The 24,040-nt window shown below is 40.4% G+C and overlaps 1 protein-coding gene across 2 annotated transcripts; it reads right to left on the bottom strand.

The window, feature by feature from the left end:
• Positions 1–1,676: 1,676 nt before the first annotated feature.
• Positions 1,677–23,868, bottom strand: lrrc9 (leucine rich repeat containing 9). 2 transcript variants are annotated; one of them, XM_082516651.1, is made up of 33 exons: positions 23,341–23,868; positions 23,176–23,236; positions 22,861–23,079; positions 22,294–22,434; positions 21,496–21,559; positions 21,327–21,397; positions 19,012–19,194; positions 18,238–18,393; positions 17,925–18,142; positions 16,107–16,238; positions 15,825–15,998; positions 15,631–15,745; positions 15,141–15,276; positions 14,911–15,051; positions 14,679–14,803; positions 13,717–13,896; positions 12,857–12,976; positions 12,512–12,703; positions 12,195–12,320; positions 11,888–12,028; positions 11,603–11,780; positions 11,297–11,517; positions 11,063–11,185; positions 10,853–10,983; positions 10,671–10,779; positions 10,440–10,579; positions 9,794–9,930; positions 9,122–9,339; positions 8,217–8,285; positions 7,201–7,326; positions 5,974–6,151; positions 4,423–4,549; positions 1,677–4,301 (listed from the first exon to the last, which is right to left on the bottom strand). In XM_082516651.1, the coding sequence occupies exons 1-33, from the start codon at positions 23,385–23,387 to the stop codon at positions 4,268–4,270; spliced, it is 4,533 nt and encodes a 1,510-aa protein (XP_082372777.1). In that variant the 5' UTR covers positions 23,388–23,868; the 3' UTR covers positions 1,677–4,267. The 2 variants fall into 2 exon arrangements, with proteins under 2 accessions (XP_082372777.1, XP_082372778.1); XM_082516652.1 differs by lacking the exon at positions 22,861–23,079.
• Between the last annotated feature and the right edge of the window lie 172 nt (positions 23,869–24,040).

Here is a 24,040-nt window from a genome sequence, read left to right as displayed (position 1 = left end):
AGATGTAGATTTCTTAAAGAAATTACTATCAAATACTGTTCATCTGCTGTGGATAGATTTTAAGGTGTGCTACTTCTTCTGCCCTCCATTGGTTCAGTTTCCTCAAATTACAAGCTATGTACACCATCCTAAAATATCTCACATTTTGGAAAATGTTTTTTTTTTTTGCATGTTATCTTTGGCATTTTTCATTTAGCTAAAGCCAAATTATGTATTTTTGCTACAGGCTGCTGGCAACAAAGTGCCTAAAGATACAATTTCAAAAGGATTCTTTGCCAAGTTGTCTGTAATACTTATAGACTTGTTCATCCCTTGAGTTAGGTGCCTGTTTTATGGTTGAATGATTCATAGGTCAGTTTTAAATGACTTTAAAAAATGAAACATTCCTCTGAAAATGGCCAGGTACAAGGACTGGACTGAAAATGACTGAAAAAGCAGTCATTGTCCAAAGAATAACTTTAAAAATGACAAGATAGTCTGGTTTCTTGGAAGCAAAATATAAAGAAATTAGGGGTGGCTTAAGACTTCCACTCAGTACTGTAGATCAACAATTTAAGAATAGAAGTTCTCATTGTGAAAATGATATAATTACAACTATTGTATATCACCTCACTTATTTTGTGAAAACACTAACCAGCTTCATTTAGACCTTGTATAATTAAGTTCAGACATATACATTAAAACTAAACTTAAAAAAAATACAGATACCACTCTTATAAAACAAAGGGGTTTACCATTCTAACCTGCTTTTCACTGAACAATGGAAAGACCATCCTTCTTTGCAATTATAATGACATCAAATGGCGCATCCCATGGGTTTGTTTATCTTCTTTATCCAAAACAATTTTTCAACTTGGCACTTGCCAGGATCTTTAAATGCCGTTTCTAAAGCGCTTAGTCGACCCTAATAACTGAGAAGGGATTAAGAATATTAATATTGCATTCTAAATCCTTGTTATCGTGTTCTTAATAACACAAAAAGAGCAAATCCAAGCAAGTGTTTTATTTCAATATAATGAAAGTGATTGTGGCAAAGTGTCTACTTAGAAAGAAGCGGGGCAAAAAGGGAGGATCATGAAGCGATCACTAAAAAGGCCAAGATACAAACACAAAGAAAAATAACAATCGGGGTCAAAAGAGATTAAATTGTTGTTGTTGTTGCTCAATGGGGCTCAGGGGATAAGGGTGGGCAGGAGGTCATGTTTCCTTGTCATCTTAAAAAGCGATTTCTATTCCGCATAGGACACAATAAACCATAATAACAGAAAAAAACTCATCAATAACGGCAACATGTCCACAATCCTCCCATAGCGCCGCGTATTTAAAATCATTGCTGTGTTTTTGTCAAAGCCCTCTGGTGAAGAATATCCACTTGAATTAACACTTAAGTCATTAAAGGAGAAACACATTGCAAATTGTATGAAATATGAAAGGCTGATACCAAATTACCCAAAAGCAAACCATCTGACAAAGCTCCGAAAATTGATTCCTGATAAATTTGCAAGAAAATTATGCATTCGTTCTCTTGTTTGGTTGTTCTGTTAACTTGTTTTTGCCATTTCGCAATACACTTTGCGTGATTGAAATAATGTTATTAATGACACACAAGTTCAATAATGTTATAAACGACACATGATTCCTGAAATGGAAAGCAATTAAGATTTAATGCCTCTGTGATGCGGGCTCTTATCCAAAATGTCTGCACAAAATAAAAGCAGTTTCCTTTTCATTCTGACTGTCACTCTCACTCCATTCTTTTCTCTCCTCTTGCCAGTCACGATTTATTCCACAGGAAACAAATTACAGGCAAATCACAAGCGACAGCAATAACTCAATGACAGATTTCAAGAGAAGCAATATGTCAAGATAGAGGATGTATTTGTAAGGATAAAATGAACTTGGGCCATAATATGCACCTTTTGAGAACAAAATAATTTTCCTTGATGACTTGCAGTTGGTCGTCAATTGCAAGTTCATTTTTTCCAAAAGCAATTTCAACTCAAGTGATGATGTTGATGAAATTGTAGCCCCTATCAAAGCACTTCTAAAAGTTAATACAGGTTGGCAAATGTGTAATGCATGTGGAGTGTAACGTCGGTCATCCATTACACATGCGGCGCATTTTCGACAAGCACTGCACAACGTGCGGCGTTAACCTCCGCATCAAACTTCAATCCGCGTCGTCACCCCTCTAACCTCCCCTCCAACACTTGAACCTGAGTAGATAGCTGTGAAAACGCGGTCCATTCAGCAATTATTCACAGAGTCTTGGACTAATGGTGCTCTGAATGCACAGACACAGCAAATGTAGGGAGTTAGTGGACCAGCAGTAATGGCCCCATGCAGAGCATGCGTTTTTCTGTGTGTGTGTGTGTGTAGCGAGGTTTTTGGGGGGAAGGGGGCAGGCATCATCTATAACAGATTCACAACAAGCTCAAACATGTCTAATTCTGAATCCAGATTACAACTGCAGAGGACAGCTCACTCCCCCCTTCTCCACCCCTCACTCTCACTCTCTGCGTCTCTTCTTCTCCTTCTTCTCCCTCTCGGTCACTCCTGCCTTCATATAAGGCAGATGAAAACATAACCTGTCACATTCCATCCCATTAAACCAGCAACAAACCATGTGGTCTACTCACATGGAGGAGCTAGGAAAGGCAGCGAGATAGACAGAGGGAGCAGTGCATCTGGGTTCGCACAGAAGTGATGAATTATTCACAATCTTTATGATAATGTCGTTTTAATGTAAGAAACACTGAAAGATATGCAGATATGAGACACGCCGTGCAAAGTGGCATGCTCACTATAAGCTTACACCACGCACGACATGAATTAGAAATATATTTATAACCATCCATACTGCGCATACTGTACTCAAATATAAAATGTGTAATTATCCTCTGCAGTACCTAACGCATTAGAGCACTCACACTGAGCCCCCAAATCTCTCCTGTGCTTTTTTTTTTTTCAAGAGAAGTACATCAGCTGCCATTTGATGTCAGGCAGAGCAGGGTAATGACAGTGCACTCACTTGTGCAGTCATTAGCCCCGCTTAATGCTGGGAATTAACACAAATTAAGTGAAGTTAAGTACATGCATTAGGGGAGCTTGTTTGGGGAGAGCTTTTCACTTTTTCTGCGTAGAGCTGGCTTATTTCTGGGATGTTGAGCAAAAAGGCTGCACGGAAAGAGAGACACAAAAGTGAAGTGCAAACATCCTCCTTCAGCTTACAGCATACAGGTCAAAACTCACTGACTGATTAGCAGTGTTAATGGAGCTCTAAGGACACCTAGTGGTCATGTTAACACCACCAATGCATAATCTCTGCAGCGAACACTGTGTCTTTTAAACTGGCGATTTCATAATTATATTCCTCTGTGTAATTTTGCACAAATTTTGTTATAAAACCTCAAGTTGCTATGTTGATCTAATGTATGATAGTCAGCAGAGCAACTGTGAAAGCAATGAAGCTTTTTATTTAAATGTTTCCCGTTGCAGTAAGGAGTTTTTACTTCACATATTTATGCCTTATGTGGCTTATTCAGACTGGTGTTTTTGTTGACTGTGGCACCACTAGATTATGCCAACAGGAAAACAGGAAGAATATATTTTAATGGTCCACTGAGCTAACATCATAAACACAAAGTGGAGTGGGTTCATTACAACACAGGAGATTTGCACGTTAGAGACGAAACTGCTGTGGGCTTTTCGAAAAGAGGCTAACATGATGAAACTGACAATCTCTGAAATCCATTTGGACCGTATTCAAGATTATATCTTTATCTGAGCGACTGCAGATTATTGTCCACAGAGAGGTGTGCTAAAGCTGGATTATCCACTTGTTGGGGATGCATCTGACCCGATGGACGCGGCATGCCAGCCTCACACGCCCTTACATCTGTGTGTTTTTTCTACTTGTTTGCAAAAGATGAGATGGCATTCAAAATGACACCAAAACCTCTCATCCTCAGATTACCATGGTTAGTGATCCGCATATAAAAAAAATGAAGTCTCAATCATTATATATGCATTTGAGAGGAAGGCACGACATGTGCCCCCCCCAAAAAACGGCCTAATTTACATCAGAGGCAGTTCAGTTTAAAGTGCTGCTTGTATTAACTAATAGTAATTTATTAAAACATACAAAAATCCCACGATTTAGATACACATAGATTATTGTTGTCATTAATTTCACACCAGGACATAAAAACACACAACAGCAATGGCCGCCATATGTGTTCACCTCGTGTTCCACCTCTTCTGATTCCTACTGGGGTGGAAGTCTACCGCCATTTGGGAATCTGGAATACAACAAGTGTAAACAAACTTTTAGTTTACTCTGAGTTCTTTTTAAAAGTTTTCCATCAGGAAAAATAAGGAGAAAAAAAATCAGATATACACTGTTTTTTTTCTTTTACCAACCTGCTGTCTTGTTCTTGTTGTCTGTTCCCAGCAGTGGTCGGAATGTTGCTTCCTGTTCTTCGGTTGTGTCTGAAGTAAATATCAGTTTGGCCACTTCGAGCAACGTTACTGTGTTTGTGCTTCTTACCTGGGTGGGGAGTTAATACAGGCGTAATATTAGATATCACTGAAACGTCTATCATTCTTACTGCGACAGAGCACAAAGGAGAACAGCTAATCTCTATATAACAAGTTACATATGGCAGCTGAAAACAAGGCATTTTTACATCAAGAAGAAAAAGAAACCCAATTCCAAGACGTTAGGAAACTGTGTAAAACTAAAAACCGATTACAACAATTTACAAACCCCATAAACCAATAATTTTATTTACCGCAGAACACAGTAAATATCTCAAATGTTTAAACTGAGAAAATTAAAAATTTTAAGGAAAAATGTTTTCAAATTTTGAAGGTGATAGGAGCAACACCTCTGACAAAAGATAATTGGTAGAAAGGCGATAAAAGGCTGGAAAAAGTAAGTGGTACTAAGAAAAAACAGATGGAGGAACATTTTGCAACAGTTTTCTACAAAAAAAACTCAACACAAAATTAAGAAGACTTTTAATATCTCATCGTCTACTGTACATAATATCAACAAAAAATTCTGAAATTCCAGAGAAATCTCTGTGCGCAACAGATAAGACTGAAAATATTGGATGTCTGTGATCTTCGGGCCCTCGGGTAGCACTGCATTAAAAACGAACATGATTATATCATGGAAATCACTGCATGGGCTTAGGAATCCTTCCTGAAATCATTGACTGTGAACACAGTTCACTCCGCCATCCGCAAATGCAGATCCAAGCTCTATCACACAAACAAGAATCCATTTGTGAACATGAGCCGTCTTCTCTGGGCCGAAGCTCTTTTAAAATGAACCGAGGCAAATTATAAAACTGTTCTGTGGTCAGAGGAATCCAAATTTTGCATTCTTTTTAGAAAGCAAGGATGAAAAATCCTCCAGAGTAAGGAGGGGAAAGACAATCAACACTCAGTTCAAAAGCCTCCATACCGGTTTTAGAGCAACATATGCACCTATCCAGACATCTTTTCAGCAAGACAATGCTAAACCACATACTGAACCTATTACAACAGCACAGCTTCATAGTAGAAGAATGTAGTGCTGAACTAGCCAGCCTGCTGTCCAGACGTTTCACCAATCGAAAAGATCTGGTGCACCATAAAACCAAAAATCAAACAGCTCAGCAGATCCAGGACTATTCAGCAATATATTTGTCTCCCAAATGTCAAGCAAGTGATGTAGACATCAGTTCCCAGATGTTTATAGACTGTTGTTAAAAGAAGACCGACTGCTACACAGTGGTAAACATGGACCTGTCCCAACATTTTTAAATTGTGTTGCTGCCATCAAATTGAAGAGAATCTTTTTCTTGAATGGTACATTTTCTTATTTTAAAACTCTGATGTGTTTTCTGTGATCACATTTTATTCTATTTAGACTTTACACAGCATCCCAACTTTTTTGGATTTGGGTTTGTATGTTATACTCACATTTGTATGTGTAATGGTCTTCGTCTATGTTATTTTGCAGGACATTGTGCCCGTGCATCACATTCTGCGGCCCTCCGCTTACACTCATTACTCTTAGAGTGGGGTTGTGGGGCACGAGCAGTCCAGGAAGGTTAACTTCACTTGTAGGAAGGAGAGCTCCGGGATGATGGGAGTATGGCTTTAAAAAACAAGGAGGGAATAAGGAAAATGGACATAATTCTCCAGGACAGAACTGATGTGAAGCATAACATGCAAACATGATCTATTAAGTGCATCTAAGTTCCTCACTAGTATATGTATTCTAACATAAAACATTTTTTCTCCACTTTTCTATCTCTGCTGCTGTCCACGGTCCATGCAATGTGTCCACTACACCCTACACACTTGCCAGGGGACTGGGGATTAGATTGCTTGCTGTTCCACATATGTAAGCATCTTATAGGCCAACAGTAATTACTACGCATAAATAACAACATTTACATTCAAGCAAAGCAGCTACAGGCACAGATTGAAAGTGACAACTCAGATGGCATTCATGAGAGTCAACAGAGGGAGGGCTGCATTTGTGTTTTTAATGAGAAAACCCAGGATCTCTGCTCATTTCCATACTTACGTCTAACAAGCAGAGGGGGGTCGTGTTGACCTGGCTAATAGGGGGTAAATCCACTGGTGCATTATCGGCCGGGCACATTTCATCTAATCAGCAGGATGATGCTAGCAGGCTTAGACCGCTTTTAATTCAGTGCTGCGGGAGAATTACTGTCCCGGTTTCTCATTACATGAACATTAAATCAGTCATACTAATATCAGTCATACTATTCAGGGTGGCTGTGGTTTGGATGTTGGCATTTTGACTCTTCCAGCTGGACTACATCTTTCATGATAAGGCCCATTATGCTATTTTGCATACACAGTGTCTTCATTTGTACATTTGTAATTCAGTCAGAATTAAAATTCAACTAAAGTACAGTAGGAGAGGATAGGGGTTCGTATCTCAGCTATACGCTAACCTTACATGTATTTGTTAAAATTTCCAAAGACTGAGGTCAAGAGTGTTTCCCACCTCTCTTAGAAACAAAACAGAGGGAAATTGGAGTTTTGCTGGCTCAAAGCAAGAGTTAAAATGTATCTTAAACATAATCTTTGGAAGAAAAAATTACTGTGTAACATTTAACAGGTGTGACGACCCTACGCATTGGATCGAGCATGCATTTGTACAGTTCTCACTGATGAATCAGCATTGAGGAGTTCCACCCTGGTTCTTTCCTCCAGAGTGATGTCCACACCATCCAGGACCTGCAGCTGGGGCAGGCGAAGCACCACTGCTGGTCTGTGGACAGAATTGCGTGCCACCTGAAAAACAAAACAAAACAAAAAGACAAACAAATGTTTGGTTAAACAGTCTGGCTATCAACCACTCCTCAGAAATATTAATTCTGGAGATGAGCCCAGTCTGCTTTGAGGCATCTGGGATAAATATGATGCTATGTGGCTCCCAGTGTATTTACCATGTTCCCAGCAGCTATTCCAGTGACCCAGCTGACAGCAGCACATAGGTCCCTTCCCAGCTGAGGGCACCCTGTATGCCAGGCTATACACCCAGCCTGTACAGCCACAGAACTGCCTGTTCCTGCAGGACACTTCTGCTTTGATGAGGTTGTGAGTGCATGCCAATGGATGTCCATTGAAAAAGGAGGAGACAGACTTTGGCTAGGGAACATAGCTAAAGGATCTCATGCGGTCAACAGCAGGAGGTATTGTCTCCAGGGTGGCTGTTGGCCTCTACCCCCTGGCAGGATTAACCCCACTACCACCACCACCCCCACCGCATGGGAACAGAAGGGGGATGAGATCGAGCAGTAAAGAGGCTACCGCAGCTGAGCATTACCCAGTGGACAATAGACAGGCCCTGGGCTGCAGGCACTGCTAAGGCCTGCATGAGCTCCAGATGGGTGATGTAACAGGGCCAATAGCACACAGCCATTTGGTCAACGAATTTGTCTCTGATGCCAGCCAGTTTGAGGCACAGCAGACGGTCCATCGTGTAATCACTTAATTTGGAACCTCAGAATTACCCTGTGTTAGCGTATCGGATTGTGAAAATGAGAACTCGGCGGGCTTTTGATCATTTGTTCAAGAGATCGTGAGTTCAAGATATGTTCTGTGACTGACAGCAAGTGGATGCAAATAAAGACAGAACCCACCCAATGGACAAACTGCCTATAAAACTTGTTAATACTCACAGGATTGCCAACAACAGAGAGCTCCTTCAGTGAGGGAAGAGTTTCTAATTTGTCAAGCTCTGCGATGTCCTGCAAAGAAGTAGAGAGGCAAAGATTATTTCAAAGTTCTTTTTTACTCATAACCCCTCATTTAGCTGTTCCTTGCTATGTGTTGATAACAGAGGCATTTGCATCAGGGCTGAACCTTTCATAATTTTGGTGTGGGCAGGATGGAAGCAGCTGATGGGAGAGATTACATGTGTGAGCCCTCATTAATCTCATGAGAGACTTTGGGCACGCAACAGGCCATGGGGATGTTTTCTCTCATTCCCAGCTTTATACTCGGACTTGGCTGTGATTCAAAGACGCCCCCACTGTGAGGAATAACGCTCTGGATGATTGCTTTATTTCTATGTCTTAATTGAATGCGTGAAAACATTAAGGAAGTGATGGGAAGAAGGAACCGGCAACAAAAGTGCAAATCACTCGCTCTGTGTGAGGAGATGCAGCCCGAGAAGCTGATTACACGTTGTCCTGATTGTTCCCCTGATTCTTTATACACACGGCCGTGACCTTCAATCAAACTTGATTCTCCTTAATGCGACCCCTTGCATGCCACAGTGGGTAGTAATGACTCACTATACTTCAAGTCTTACTTTGCAAATGCAGGGAAAAGTAATACTGCTGCACAGTGAACAAAATACATCTGACACATGTGAACCAATCAGTAAAAGTTGGTAGTAAATCGCAAAACTGCACAAAAGATGGCTGTGACCTCGGCGGTGACCTCAAGAAATCACGGCGTTCTGAGTTATTCATGCAGTTTAATTGAATATGCCGTTTCATTAAAATTGTGAATATAAACATTTTTTTAAAATCTAGCATGCGAGGAGGCTGCTACTACTACCTCTGCTGAAGCTGAATACCTGCAGCTTGTTCATGTCGAGGGAGAGCTTGCGAAGCTCAATCAGAGGATCGAGATGGTTCAGCTCCCGGATCCGGTTCTGTGCCAGGTGCAGCTCTAGGAGGAGAGCCTGGGCTGCGAAAGAGTTCTTGGTCAGAGTTTTAATCCGGTTTCTGTTCAACACAAGCTCTCTGAGTTGGTGAAGCCCTTCCAAGCCTTCCACTTGGTTTATCTCATTGCCTGTTGAGAGACCAAACTTTAGAAAATCAAAACGAACAGACATCCCAAACAGTACCCTAATATTTCTATATACTAACTACTAGAGTAAATTGCACACCCTGAAGAATATAAAAGGCAGAATTTTAGGCCCATATAAACACTTCTTGGGTATTTCTTGCTTGACTCGGCTGTAAACAGTGCTGAAATTACAAACCAATCTTCCAAAGGTTTCTAAGAAAGAAAAGTAGGGTTGGCTTTGTGGGACAAATCACCCCAGCAAAGCAAAACTCAATCAAAAGCCATCAAAAGCTGTTGAAAAGAAAGTCAATCATTCTTTTCTTTGCGTCTCATCCCCCACCTGGCCTTAGGTCTATTGGGGAGACTTTGCTCTTTGCGCTTGCCTTTTCACAGCCTCTGTGTAGTGCACTTTTAAACGGCTTGCAGAGAAAAGGGTGGCAACGTCAACCATACATACCTTCAAGGAAGAGTGCTTTAAGATTGGTGAGCCTGCTGAGCTGCAGATTGGCCATATTGGAGATGCCATTGTGACTCAAATGAAGCACCTCCAGGCTTCCCATCAGTGGCTCCAGGCTGCCAGTGGGCCCAGTATCCCTTAAACGCAGTTAGAGAAAGGCCGTTTGAAATCTCGGTGGTTAAACGAGCACCTCGTTGTCCCTCCCGCTGCCACGTCTAACTGGTCAGACCTCACAGGTGCAGACCACATCAAGGCAATCACAGTCTGGCTAAACAAATGGATGGCTCTCACAGCACTACATTGTGTAGTGGTTCTGCACAACAAATATTTCATCTAATGTTTATATTAATCTACAGACTAAATAGGTTTTAATTGTTTAGTTTATTGTAGTCTTTACCTCAAAGGAAATGCCCCATTTTAAATGCTTACATTTTTTATATATTAAAAAAGAATTTCTCTGACTGAAACTCTGACTATAAATAAATTCATCATAGTTTGCCAGCAGCTTCTGTTAAATTTAAGGCAGCTCACACATTGGCTGGTCAGTGCTGCCCCCTCATGGTTAGACTGCACAAAACTCTATTGAAATACTTTTAAAAGAAGCTTGTTTTTGCACAAAACCATAAATAAAACTACACTAGATTACCTGCTGGCTTTAGATGTGCTCTGTTGGCTGTAGCCACTGGAGTGCACTTTGCTGTATAGTATCTGTCTGCTTGTCAGATGAGTCTGAGTCTTCTGCCTGGGCAGAATTGACTCTATGTGGTTATAGTTGAGACACAGAGCCTGTAAACAATACAACATAAATAATTTATTTGAACATGATGCATTTCCAGCCAGTGTATTACAGTGTACTGGCATTTGGTGCACTGTGTACTTTGATGTTGGGCAGGTGGATGAGGCCTGAGAAGGATGTGAGGTTGCTATGGTCTAAGTTGATGCAGCGCACATTACGGAAGAGTTCTGGTGGAGACAGATCAACTATCCTGTGAGAAAAAAAAAATATTTTTAAGGCTTTATCTTTCTTTATAATCTGTTTTATTACAACACTGTTATTACCTAATGGAACAGGCCTGAAGGTTTAGGTGTGTGATTTCTGTGTAGTTTGAGTGGCCCAGCTTCTCTGCCACTGTGTCGGTGGTCAGTCTTCCCATAAACATATTCTTTGCGCTCTCACACTCACTTGCTTCCTAGAGAAAACAGCAGAAAAGAAGAGCAATTACAAAATACTGGAAACAACCGCTGTAATATGACTTTTTAAGCTCATACCACTGCAATTCCATCCAGAGCTTTGAGGAAGGGGAGATGAAACACTACATATATTCGATAGTTTTCCAGTTTCTCCACTAAAGGGTTCCCACAGAGATCCAGGATTAGGAGGTTTGTCAATCCCTGAAAAGCAAAATGGTCACATAAGCTCACATAGTAAAATGAATTTAAATTAAATTCTACTCTACTTATTTCACCTTCTCATCCATTTTTAAATATTAACTAGATGCTCACTTTCAGACAGTAGATGTCTCTTGATGTAGAGATCTGGTTGCTGCCGATGTAAAGTTCAAGGAGAGACCGAAGTCTCTGGATGCCATGAAGAGAAGCAATACAGTTGTTCTCAGCTGACAGAAAAGACAAGCTGGACAGCCCGTCGAGAGTTGAGACGTCCAGACTGGTTAGCCGATTCCCATCTACACTCAGTTTATTTAGGCAATGGAGTCGTGTGAGGCCTGAGGAAACAGTAACCAAATACAGACATGGAAACAATGACGGCACTGTGTGATTTCTCCTTGGGAAGCGGAGAGTGCGACTGACCACTGAGTGTGCAAATACTGTTGTTGTTTAGGGACAGTTCTTCCAGCTTCAGGCAGTTGTCCAGACCCTCGACTTTTGAGATCTCGTTATCATTAAAGGAGGCCCAGCGCAGGTTCACCAGCTTACTTAGATTGATCATCTTGGAAATCCTCTTGTTGTCAAGGTTCAGGGTGGTGATCTGGTCAGCAATTTGGTAGACACAAAAGGTAACGAAGATCAACATCATCCCACTTAGTACCGCTCCTAAAAACGTCTTTACTGAGAAGCCCACATGCTGAAGCTCACTTTTGCAGTCCAGTCTTGGTCCAGTTCTTTACCAAGACCCCAGGGTGATGGACTCAAATGATACAGGAGCTGGGCTGTTGACAGCAGACTAAGAGTGCGGGGACGGTCACTCTTGGTACGCGAGTGTGCCAGAAGAGACGCCTACGAGCAGTGTCAACGAGTCTGATTGAATTACCATACTTCACTTAAAACATTTACTTTAATCCATCAATTTTGGATTTGTTCATTTAAACAACGTCTCTTTACATAGATCAGCTCAACCAAATAAAATCTAGTATATAAGAAGGAATATTGACAAAATCTTCACCTGGTTAATTTTGGACCCAGCTGCCATCTGAACAGCTTCAGCAGCCTCCTCCTCTGCTACCAGCACATCATCCAGGTGTGTGAGGTTCATGAGATGGCCTAGTATGGTCATTCTGACTGCCTCGGGCTGGAAGAAGGGAAACATCTTCACTCAGTCACTTCTACAATTTGAGGCCACTTTCAGTGGTATAGTTTGAAACATAGACTCAGATTCATATTTTTAACATATATATTCTGAGCATATACATAGTATTACTATTGCTGAGGTTCAACCTTGAATATTTCGAGTTATTTTTTCTATTTGATCACAGCACACACCCTGTTCCAAGGATTGTATCGGGTGTCCAGTTTCAGCAGAGCAGGTGTGTGTTTTCTGAGCACAGCTGTATCCTCTCTGACCTTGGTCAGCTTGTTCCAGCGCACATCGAGTTGTTTGAGCTGTCCCAGCCCCCGCAGACCTTCCAGAGTCACCAGGTGGTTAAAGCTAGCGTCCAAAAACTCAAGATTTGGCTGTAGTTTAGGTAAGAGAGCAGGTGAGAGTTCCACTTTATGGCTATGCAGCCACTATTCAGTTTCACAAATAATAGAGAGGGACATCATAAAAGAAGCATTCTTTGACTTAAACACACTCTTAAGTGTTATCTTAACATTATTTTGTATTACCATGTGAGAAATGTCATCAAGGTGCGTGAACTCATTGAAGCTGACAGTAAGATGCCTTAGAGCCGTGAGGCTGGAAATCTCCTTTATGTTGCTCAGGCTGTTGCCATGAAGGTTAAGCACCTGGAGATTCAATGCAACAATGATGGTTCAAACTGAAATGAAACTGCTTCATATTCAACCTCTTATTTAAAACGGCAGTGTCAGGGCTCTGTGTGCGGGCAGGCAGAGAGGAGGATCCAAATGCAGGACTCGGAAAACGGAATGCAACTCAAAAACCTCAGCTTTATTGCTGGCCAGAAAACAAAACATGAAGTGAGGACTGAACACCGAAACCAAAAACACACAGGCATAATCTGAGGGTACGACGCGACACTGGGCATGGGAAAACACAGGGCTTAAATACACAGGGTAGTAATGAGGAAATGGGCCACAGAAGGGAGACACAGCTGGGAGAGATCAGGGCTAACGAGACATGGGGAACAAAGCTGCACACACTAACATAAGACAAAGTCTTTCACAATAAAACAGGAAACATGAATCACAACTCAGAGACATGGACTCAACACAGAGACAGAAAATGAAACATGGAACTGAACTATACATGAAACCACCATTCCTAAAACATGGATAATAGAAACATGAAACTCTAATAATGATAATAATGATAATAATAATAATAATAATAATAATAATAAACATCACAACAAGAGAATGAGAAACAATCCAAAATACCAAGATAACTGAAACACAAAATACCAGAGAAACAAAGAATAATCCATGATGCAAAAGTGAACCAAAACATAATAAACTCAAAATACTGGGTCCAACGGACCCAGAACCGTGACAGGCAGAGCACTTACTGTGATTTGACTGAGGACATTGGCTCGGGCAACACTAAGCAGAATTTTATCATCCAAGCTCAATAACTTGGGCTGAGGTTTAAGAACAGGTTCCCTGTTGAGGACTTCTTTGTCCAGAGCAACATCATTGGAAGGATCTCTGTCTGTGCTATGGCTCAGCAGTGTAGGTTTGTCTTTGTCCTAGACAAGGCAAATCAAAATGTTTACAACATGTACTGCCAACAGATGCATTTTTTTAACTTGCTTTTTTAAATTAATATTATAATTAATAAATATGACGTCTAGATAGATAGGTGGGGAGCAACCAACACATACTCATCATAATTCATGCACAGAAACATAACCTGCACAAACAATTGCACTTTCATGTTTCTAAACTCTTAGTTTAGTTTAGTTTCCCACATGAAAACAAACCCATCAAATCAAGGGATGTAGCGCGAAAACTGCAGCTCAGCTGTCTGATCTCCAACCTCAATAAAAAATGTCCTTCATCTATTTAGAGGCTTCCAACCGATGCAGCTAACTCTTAGAAATGATGACGGCGGATATTTTAGATCTGTCACAGGCAGCAGATGAATAACCTGGTCTGTACAGACAAAAGTAAACACATTACATGTCAATAATTGAAGATCCAAAAGTCAAACTCCAGATCTGCCCTCATTTTTTCTGAATAGGAACTTTAAGTGCTTGATCTATGGCATCCAATTCACGATGAATGCGTTGAAGGTAAGCTGAGGTTCAGTACCTTGCCCACGAAAAACATGGGCATCACCAAATTTGTGATTACTAAATAACCTGCACTTCCTAAATCACAGGGATTGAAACTGAGATTTAGGCATGTTATCGCTTTAAATAATGCAGCAATTTTTCAATATCTAAATATTAAAAGATGAAGAAACACCGCCATAGAGAACAATTGTGTTTCGTCTGTGACAGTCAAAGGAATGTATGCAATAATTTACCTGAGTGATGTATTCATAATATATGATGTACTCGGGCAGGACAAGCTCGTGGTCAAACACAAACCACTGCCTTCGGCGGGGACTGGACTCAAGATCAGTGTGTGTTTTCTTGGAGCCAGGTCTTTCTGAATGAAAAGGACACAGAGATGTAAAAATAATTGGGAGTGAAGAAATAAGCAACAACAATTACAAAAAAGGCAACTGCTGTTGTTCCTTTTAATTCAGTGAATACCTTCACTCATTGCAGATCTGTGCTTTGTCTCCACACTGCGATACACAGAGTAAACTCCAGGATAATTGCTTCTGTCCACTGGTTCTCCATCTCGGATGGGCATGCTTCTACCCACGAACACTTTGGAAACATTGACCTGACCTACAAGCAAAAGAGCATTAGCAGTTTAGCTTCTAAAAAAACAGCATAAAAACATAATGAAATGAATGAAATCTGTAAAATGACCTCACCGTGCCTGAAGGGAATCGTATCCATGCTGTGTTTAGTGTGACCTTGGCTGGTCTGGCGAAGTGTGTACTCAATTCTGGACTGCTCGTTCAAACTCAGGCTATTGGAAAAAGGTATAGCACCCTCTTTTCCCATGGCCTAATTTAGAGAGTCATCGCGTAAAAAAGTGAAAGCGTGAGAATAACACAAGTCAAGCATATTCTTCTGTAACCCTAATGTGGTTACCTCTCCATACAGACACAAATCAGGCACACATAAAGTTTCACACAAATATAAATTTCCCTCATTTTAGTATTCATTGCAATCTGCTCCATAAATGAGCGTGATAATTTCTTTTTGCACATATCGTTTACTGCACTGTGTACAAGTGTGCAGGCGTTGAGTGATAAACTGTCTAATGTGTGGCTAATTAGCTTCAATTACTCCCCTAATTGTTAGTAGAATAAATGTGTGTGATAAGAGCTTGTGCATCCTTTCTGGTAGCACACATACCTTCTGCTGCTCTGTTGTTTTGAAGCCTTCCTGGAGAATCTGCAAAGTTTCATCCTTCTCACATTTTTCAGGGTCAACTATGTAGAATAAATACTCCAGCTGACGTCTGTAATTCCTGCTTAGAAAGAATAGAGTTACAGTATGAAGCTTAACATAGTCGTTAAAATCTGCTCATCATCTGTTTCGTGCCTTACTGGGAAGATAAATCTTCGCTGGCTAGCAAACGGTGAATCTTGTCCTCAAAGCAAAGTCTCAGTGCACTATTGTGGATGCGGATAACTCTATTCACCCTAATATCAGTGATGCCATACGTTTTGTAGTCTGATGGAGAGAAGCGGGAAAGTAGGAGGTCACAACAAGAAGTAAACCTGTCGGTCAGAGCAAAAGAGAAAAGAAGGAGAGTATATTTCCCATTTGTTACTGTGAATTGCATAGTGGTTACAGTTACAGTGGATGATACTGAACAGTAAAAGTACCAAGGATCTGTGGAGCAGCCCTCCTCCAAACGGATATTTCCAACACTTTCTAGCTCCATCAGTAGAAACTGCACCGTATACTCCATCCTATTTGTGGCTCGGGCCAAATCACGCTCGTACCAGATGTGAATCCTGAATATAAGATTAGGAACATCAATTTTTCAGATTAAAAGTTTCAGTTTAGCTCTGTGCTGTCCCCTAAGAGATCAATTTACATACAGGGAGTGCAGAATTATTAGGCAAATGAGTATTTTGTCCACATCATCCTCTTCATGCATGTTGTCTTACTCCAAGCTGTATAGGCTGGAAAGCCTACTACCAATTAAGCATATTAGGTGATGTGCATCTCTGTAATGAGAAGGGGTGTGGTCTAATGACATCAACACCCTATATCAGGTGTGCATAATTATTAGGCAACGTCCTTTCCTTTGGCAAAATGGGTCAAAAGAAGGACTTGACAGGCTCAGAAAAGTCAAAAATAGTGAGATAGCTTGCAGAGGGATGCAGCAGTCTCAAAATTGCAAAGCTTCTGAAGCGTGATCATCGAACAATCAAGCGTTTCATTCAAAATAGTCAACAGGGTCGCAAGAAGTGTGTGGAAAAACCAAGGTGCAAAATAACTGCCCATGAACTGAGAAAAGTCAAGCGTGCAGCTGCCAAGATGCCACTTGCCACCAGTTTGGCCATATTTCAGAGCTGCAACATCACTGGAGTGCCCAAAAGCACAAGGTGTGCAATACTCAGAGACATGGCCAAGGTAAGAAAGGCTGAAAGACGACCACCACTGAACAAGACACACAAGCTGAAACGTCAAGACTGGGCCAAGAAATATCTCAAGACTGGTTTTTCTAAGGTTTTATGGACTGATGAAATGAGAGTGAGTCTTGATGGGCCAGATGGATGGGCCCGTGGCTGGATTGGTAAAGGGCAGAGAGCTCCAGTCCCACTCAGACGCCAGCAAGGTGGAGGTGGAGTACTGGTTTGGGCTGGTATCATCAAAGATGAGCTTGTGGGGCCTTTTCGGGTTGAGGATGGAGTCAAGCTCAACTCCCAGTCCTACTGCCAGTTTCTGGAAGACACCTTCTTCAAGCAGTGGTACAGGAAGAAGTCTGCATCCTTCAAGAAAAACATGATTTTCATGCAGGACAATGCTCCATCACACGCGTCCAAGTACTCCACAGCGTGGCTGGCAAGAAAGGGTATAAAAGAAGAAAAACTAATGACATGGCCTCCTTGTTCACCTGATCTGAACCCCATTGAGAACCTGTGGTCCATCATCAAATGTGAGATTTACAAGGAGGGAAAACAGTACACCTCTCTGAACAGTGTCTGGGAGGCTGTGGTTGCTGCTGCACGCAATGTTGATGGTGAACAGATCAAAACACTGACAGGATCCATGGATGGCAGGCTTTTGAGTGTCCTTGCAAAGAAAGGTGCTATATTGGTCACTGATTTGTTTTTGTTTTGTTTTTGAATGTCAGAAATGTATATTTGTGAATGTGGAGATGTTATATTGGTGTCACTGGTAAAAATAAATCATTGAAATGGGTATATATTTGTTTTTTGTTAAGTTGCCTTATAATTATGCACAGTAATAGTCACCTGCACACACAGATATCCCCCTAAAATAGCTAAAACTAAAAACAAACTAAAAACTACTTCCAGAAACATTCAGCTTTGATATTAATGAGTTTTTTGGGTTCATTGAGAACATGGTTGTTGTTCAATAATAACATTATTCCTCAAAAACACAACTTGCCTAATAATTCTGCACTCCCTGTACACTGTCTCTGTATCTCATCAAAAATGCAAACTCACTCATCTAGCCTCCTGGTCCATAGTTTGAGTCGTTTCCTCAGCGCTTCAATCTTAGCGTGTACTTTGTGCTCCGTGGCTGGATCCTGACTTATGCCACTGATTGATTCATTTCTTTCTGTTAAGCCTTCATCCAGGTGTGGTGGCCCTTCTTCTACGCTTTCTGACAGGCAGGTAGGTTTCTTGCAAACAACTGGCCCCACGGAGAGCTCACGTTCGAGCTAGAAATGCATCCAAATTATAATCGTTCTGTGCACACAAACACCTGAAGCTTTTTAGAGCTGCTACAAAAAGACATTTTATGGAGAGTACATACAAATTTAAGGGCACGAGTGAGAGTCTTGATGCATTCTTCAGGTGACTGCGATAGAGTTTTCTTCCTCTCTATCAGACTGAGCCGGGTCTCTGCTAGTTTCCTCTGAGCTGTGCGTACACGCATATTGTAGTACATCATTTTTTTCATCACTGCAGACTAAAAGAAAAATGAAAAAAAAAAACCCTCTTATTTCAGGCTAAAACAAAATAACAGATGCATCAAATATAACTGTTAAATATCTTTGTAAAAAACAAAAATATCAAATGTGGCAGATTAAAGAAAGAAAAAAAAAAGAAAAACAAGAAAACAAAATACATCCACTAAAAACATATAGCTTATTTTTATAGAAACCTAGAAGAAATACCATAAGGCAGGGGTGTCAAACATAAGGCACAGGGGCCAGAATCAGCCCACCAAAGACTACAAACTTGCCCACTGAATGGCTCTGGAAATGTGAAGGACATACATTTTAGAATTTTATCTGTATTTTTAAAAGTTTTGGAGCTTTTAATACAGATAAACACCAAATCAAATAAATAATACACAAAAAACAGAAAGCTCCTGTTTTTTACCACTATAGAAATTTAGGCGTTTTTTAAAATATATTACTAATATTTAGGTATTTATTCACAGACAAAGGGAAAAAAAAACATTCTGTCAATTAACAATTTTTTATTTTATTTTATACCAAACTTTTTCTGTAATTTTACAAATTTATTTCAAACAATTTAAACCCAAAGCAGCATAAAAAAAAAGCTTGGATCTTATCAGTACCTCAGCTGCTTCCTTGATTTGCTTGCTGGAGACGTCGTAGATGTCGAGTCGCTGGAGGCTTGGCACGTGGTAAAGAATGTGCGTGTCATAGTTACAAAGGAGACACACCGGGTTTGGGGTTGACGTGGGGTCTTTCAATGCTAACTCACTCAGACGGGGCAGTCGGGCAAGCTGGCTCAACTCCTGTTACAGGAAAAGATTCAAGACTCAAGGTCAATTTTAAGGCTCTTATAATGGGCAGGCCTCAGCTTACATCAACAATCCCATTTGTTCACATCCAGCTCCCAGATCTCTCCGATCCTACTGGCAGAGATCTCTTACACATCCCAAGGTCATGTTTCAAACAAAAAGGTGACAGAGCCTTTGCAGCCGCTGCTCCACGTTTGTGAAATCAATTACTGCATGACATAAAAAGACCCCCCCCCATCTCTGCTTTTAAGTCTAGGCTCAAAACCACCTTATTCTCTGACCTTTCCCGTCCACTAAGCTCCCCTCTGCTTGTTGTCGTTATGTGTCTGCACATTTGTTGTTAGCCCTTTGATCTGTACTCTGTCTTCAATTTTTACTTTTTTATTTGATGTTTGTAATTACATGTGGATGCATGTATATAGGATTACTCATTTGTACAAAACCTGGTCAATGAAAGCTATGTTTACATGTGATTTCTAAATAAATATTATTTACTTACTAGGACAGCAAAGTTTCTGCATATCCTAAGTACGTTTACCCTAAAGGACACTTTTTTTTTTTGTTCTCAACAGAAACAGAAAATTTAAAGTATTTTAAACAAAAACAATGACACTGCATATATTTCCCCCCCCACTATAAGATAAATTACATTTCCAGAAGTCACTGCAATATTAGTAATTATAAAGAAACTATCATGATCGCTGCATACTGAAATGGATGTTTCAACACATCATCTTGACGATAGCACTTCTATTCTTTTCTACATTACCTACACTTAAGAAGAGCTAAAAAAAAAAGATGTCACATTGTATTGACATGGTGGCGAGATTTTTTTCTTGATCCTGTAGTTACGGTGGGGTCTTTAGAGTGAATGGTGATAATCGTGTTTTTTATAACAAGCCGGGTGCAGAGGAAAAGGTGGAGATCTCAGGTGTTACGTCAATCAGAGAAGGAAACAAAAAAACTTTTCTGCGTTTCTTGACAAAACAACCTTGAACAACAATGATCAGAGTCATCTGAATGAGCCAACAGGTACACCATTAAATGTATAATATAAAAGTGCCGATTTGAAAAACAAAACAAAACAGGAAAACCTATGTAGTCTTTTAGGAATGTATATCACTAAACATATAATGGCAGAAATCAAAATTATACTGCCTAATACCTTATTGAAGGTCTTATTGAGACATGGTAAATGGTAAATGGCCTGTATTTATATAGCGCTTTACTAGTCCCTAAGGACCCCAAAGCGCTTTACATATCCAGTCATCCACCCATTCACACACACATTCACACACTGGTGATGGCAAGCTACATTGTAGCCACAGCCACCCTGGGGCGCACTGACAGAGGCGAGGCTGCCGGACACTGGCGCCACCGGGCCCTCTGACCACCACCAGTAGGCAATGGGTGAAGTGTCTTGCCCAAGGACACAACGACCGAGACTGTCCGAGCCGGGGCTCGAACCGGCAACCTTCCGATTACAAGGCGAACTCCCAACTCTTGAGCCACGATCGTCCAGCATATTGTTGTAATGATTGAAAATCCGAAAAGACCCAGACCTCAACGTTTCACAAGAATTCAGGAATGCCCTTTGTCAAGCTACAGATTTGAATAAGATAATAAGCTGGTTTAGGGCTAAAGGTGGATTGCAGGAGCAAGATCTGAGGTGTTAAACCAATCAGTCACAGAGATACGAAAACCTTTGTGCTTCCTGTCAAAATGTCCTTGAAAAAACAATATTCACGTGTGCTGTGAAAGCACGTCTCAGCTGAAGCATGCCTAAAACGTGTAACTAACACAAACCTGCACATTAAAAAAAATACTCTTAGGCATACTCCTAAGATATATTATTTAAATAAATGCATTCATGAATGTATATCATTGAATGAGGAATGGGGGGGAAAAAATGAAATTATGGCGCACAATGCCTCAATAAAGGTCTTGCGTTGCACGCCTGTTGTTGAAATGATTGAAAATGTGAACTAGCCGAGACCCCGGCATTCTCCCAAGAATTTAGAAATGCCCTTTTGTCAGACCAAGGATTTTAATAAGATTTTACAAAATAAGTAAGAAAAGTTTTTAGAGAAAGTATTTCAAAAGCATGTTTTCATTTTTAATCTTACCTTAAAGGAGCTGATCTTGTTTCCAGACAGATTGAGTTTCTGAAGGTTGACATTAGGATCAAGGCTGTGCCCTTAGAAGAAATTAAAAATTATTTGATTGCCATCATTATTTTTCACATAGCTCGCCGAATCTCCATCAAACTGAACACAAATTACTCTGAGAACATACCGATCTTTTCAATAATGTTGTCAGCAAGGTTTAGTTCTTTAAGGTCTAGAAGTGTGTCCAAGCCCTTTAAGAGAAAACAACAACAACAACCACATGTGGAGACTAAGTTAAGCCTTTCTGAAGGTCTTTCAAAGTTAACTTTGGAAATTGGCCGATTTTTCAGTCCAGTCATTATACCCGATCATTTTCAGACCAATGTTTGTTTGTTTAGCCACTCATCACTGACCCATGAGTCGTTCAAGTATTTGAAAAAAGCACCTACCTCATGGGATGAACCAGTGTTGTCTCTAAGCACTTTTTAAATTGGTTCTTTACAAAAAAAGAGAAAACCAGACAAGTGGAGGGAAAAAGGGAGACCTTAAAAAACTATCTATACCATCTGAAATTGATGGAATTATTTAGGCAGAAATGTACCATCAGCCTTTGAGCCACCATTCAATACCATCTGGAAAGTATCTGATTGACAACTGCTTCATTTTCCAGCAATGATCCCAAACACATTGCCAATGCAGTAAAGGTCTACCTTGTCATGCTAAGATGGTCATATCAAATATTGACTTTCAAGCTTTTCAGAATTCTACAAACTCTGTTTTTGACATATATTATCATATATGTTTGCATGTTTCAATAAATTGCTGCACCTGCTGTATTTCCCATTTTCCTAGCAAAATATAAAGAAATGAGTGGTGGCCCACAACTTTTGCACAGTACTATGTGTAAAAGAGCAGTTTTGTTCTGCTAAATAATTAAAAATCTTGCATTACAAACACAGAAAAGCAAAGGAGATACAACTCTAACCTTAATCTTAGTTATGCAGTTGTTATTGATCCACAGCACCTCTAGGTGGACCTGCAAGTCCAGATTCTTTATTTCACTGATTTTGTTCTCATAAAGGTACAGTTTCTCCAGCTGCAGGCAGTTCTGTAGTCCAGATATTTCCTGCAATAAAGAGAAAGTAGATTGTTTGATGCATGTGGCACAAAACATACATGCTTAAATGTGCATGCGACACCTGTTTATATCAGTCCTCATATAGTTCATATTTCTTTCACGGTTTTCAGACTTTTTGGGACAAAAAAAATCAGTGTATCCATGCACCTCCTCCTTTTTCAATCCAGCTCATTCACAGTTATCACCCTGCCTGCAGGAACACCTGCACGTGTGTCTTTGTCAGCTGGGGATAATTATGCTTAACACACACGATTCAATGGTGGTGTGAACTAATATTTCATATTTTATAGGTGAAAGAGACCCATTACTAAAGAATCTTCACTTGCATCCACATGGCAAAATATCTAAAGGACAGGAATGATTCAAGCTATCACCAGTTGTTGTTACCAGCATTTATTAGCATAGCGAACACACCGTCAGATGGCACTGGACTATCCAGAGCTCCTGAAGCAGAGGACAGCACTCAAGCCCATCAATGTGCTCTATGTTCTGGCCTATTATGGTAAGCTGGGACAGCCTTGGGAAGAAGGAAAGGCCAATCATGCGGGGGAAACCAGAGAAGAACATCTCCAGTGATGTGATGTTGCTTCCCTCTTGTGCAATTTTTTCATAGGGGACTCCATTAGCCATGCACTGTTAATTAAAAACAGTAAAGAATGAAGTAAATAGGAGAAACCCGCACTGATTTTTTTATACGTATTCAAAACTGAATATTTATGTGATAGTTACCAGTTTTTTGATCACTTCCTCTTCACTGCGGTTCTTTTGCTTCTCATTTGACAACATATCTCTGCAATTAATTAAAAATATGTTGCTGAAAATATCCTGCCTTATTTTTACTGAGAGAAAACGAATGGACAAGTTAAAGTAGAGAGTTAGTACAGGTAAACCTACCTGTAATAACTGAGGTCAGCAAGTAAGAGTACGAAGTCACCACACATCAGCGCTAGCTGTGCTAGCTTCTAACGTTGTGCTTGTAAATAGTAAGTACGACAGGAGACCGTTTAAATATCAATCGGCTAAATTTAGTGTACATCTAAATCAAAATTATTTTCCATGGAGAACTGAACAGCAGCAAACCTCGCTGGTTGCTTTAGCCAGTGTTAGCCATCAGTCTGTATCCAGGCAAGAGCGTCTGGTTGCTAAGACAGACTGCAACTTTTTGAGGTCCTGCTCATATTAAAAGCGGCCGCATGAGGGCGCCATATGGCAAGGGACATTTTTTTAAACATCAAACCATAAAATGCACACAACTATTTCTCCTTTTAAAACATTACCATGGGATACATGAGGAATTTTTGCCACTTTTGAAAAACTAAAAACATATTCTTTTCGCATTATTAAAAAAACATCTTTATTATTCTCCTCTTTAGGCCATGTGTCCAGTTTTAATAAGCTAACTGTCGCTATTTTCACAAACCAATGCTAAGCACTGGTTTGACTGAATCCTCTGACCTCATTTATAGGCCGAAAACACCTTTTTGATCTTTGACTGTGTCCCAAATAAAGTGGTGCCAACCGTAAGGGCTCGCGGACACTATGACGTCAGCGTCGGAGCAGTGAACTAAAACAATCAACCTCACTCCTTCTCCTT

The sequence above is a fragment of the Aulonocara stuartgranti genome, assembly GCF_965226115.1.
Source record: "Aulonocara stuartgranti genome assembly, chromosome: 19".
NCBI lineage: Eukaryota > Metazoa > Chordata > Actinopteri > Cichliformes > Cichlidae > Aulonocara > Aulonocara stuartgranti.
This window is presented reverse-complemented; position numbering and strand designations above follow the sequence as displayed.

Coding starts and splice junctions, on each gene's coding strand:
- lrrc9 (XM_082516651.1), bottom strand. CDS start 23,387: ATGTGTGGTGACTTCGTACTCTTACTTGCTGACCTCAGTTATTACAG. Junction 15,999..16,106: donor GGCTGCTCCACAGATCCTTG/GTACTTTTACTG, acceptor TCTGACCGACAG/GTTTACTTCTTGTTGTGACC. Junction 11,518..11,602: donor CAGTATTTGCACACTCAGTG/GTCAGTCGCACT, acceptor CTGTTTCCTCAG/GCCTCACACGACTCCATTGC.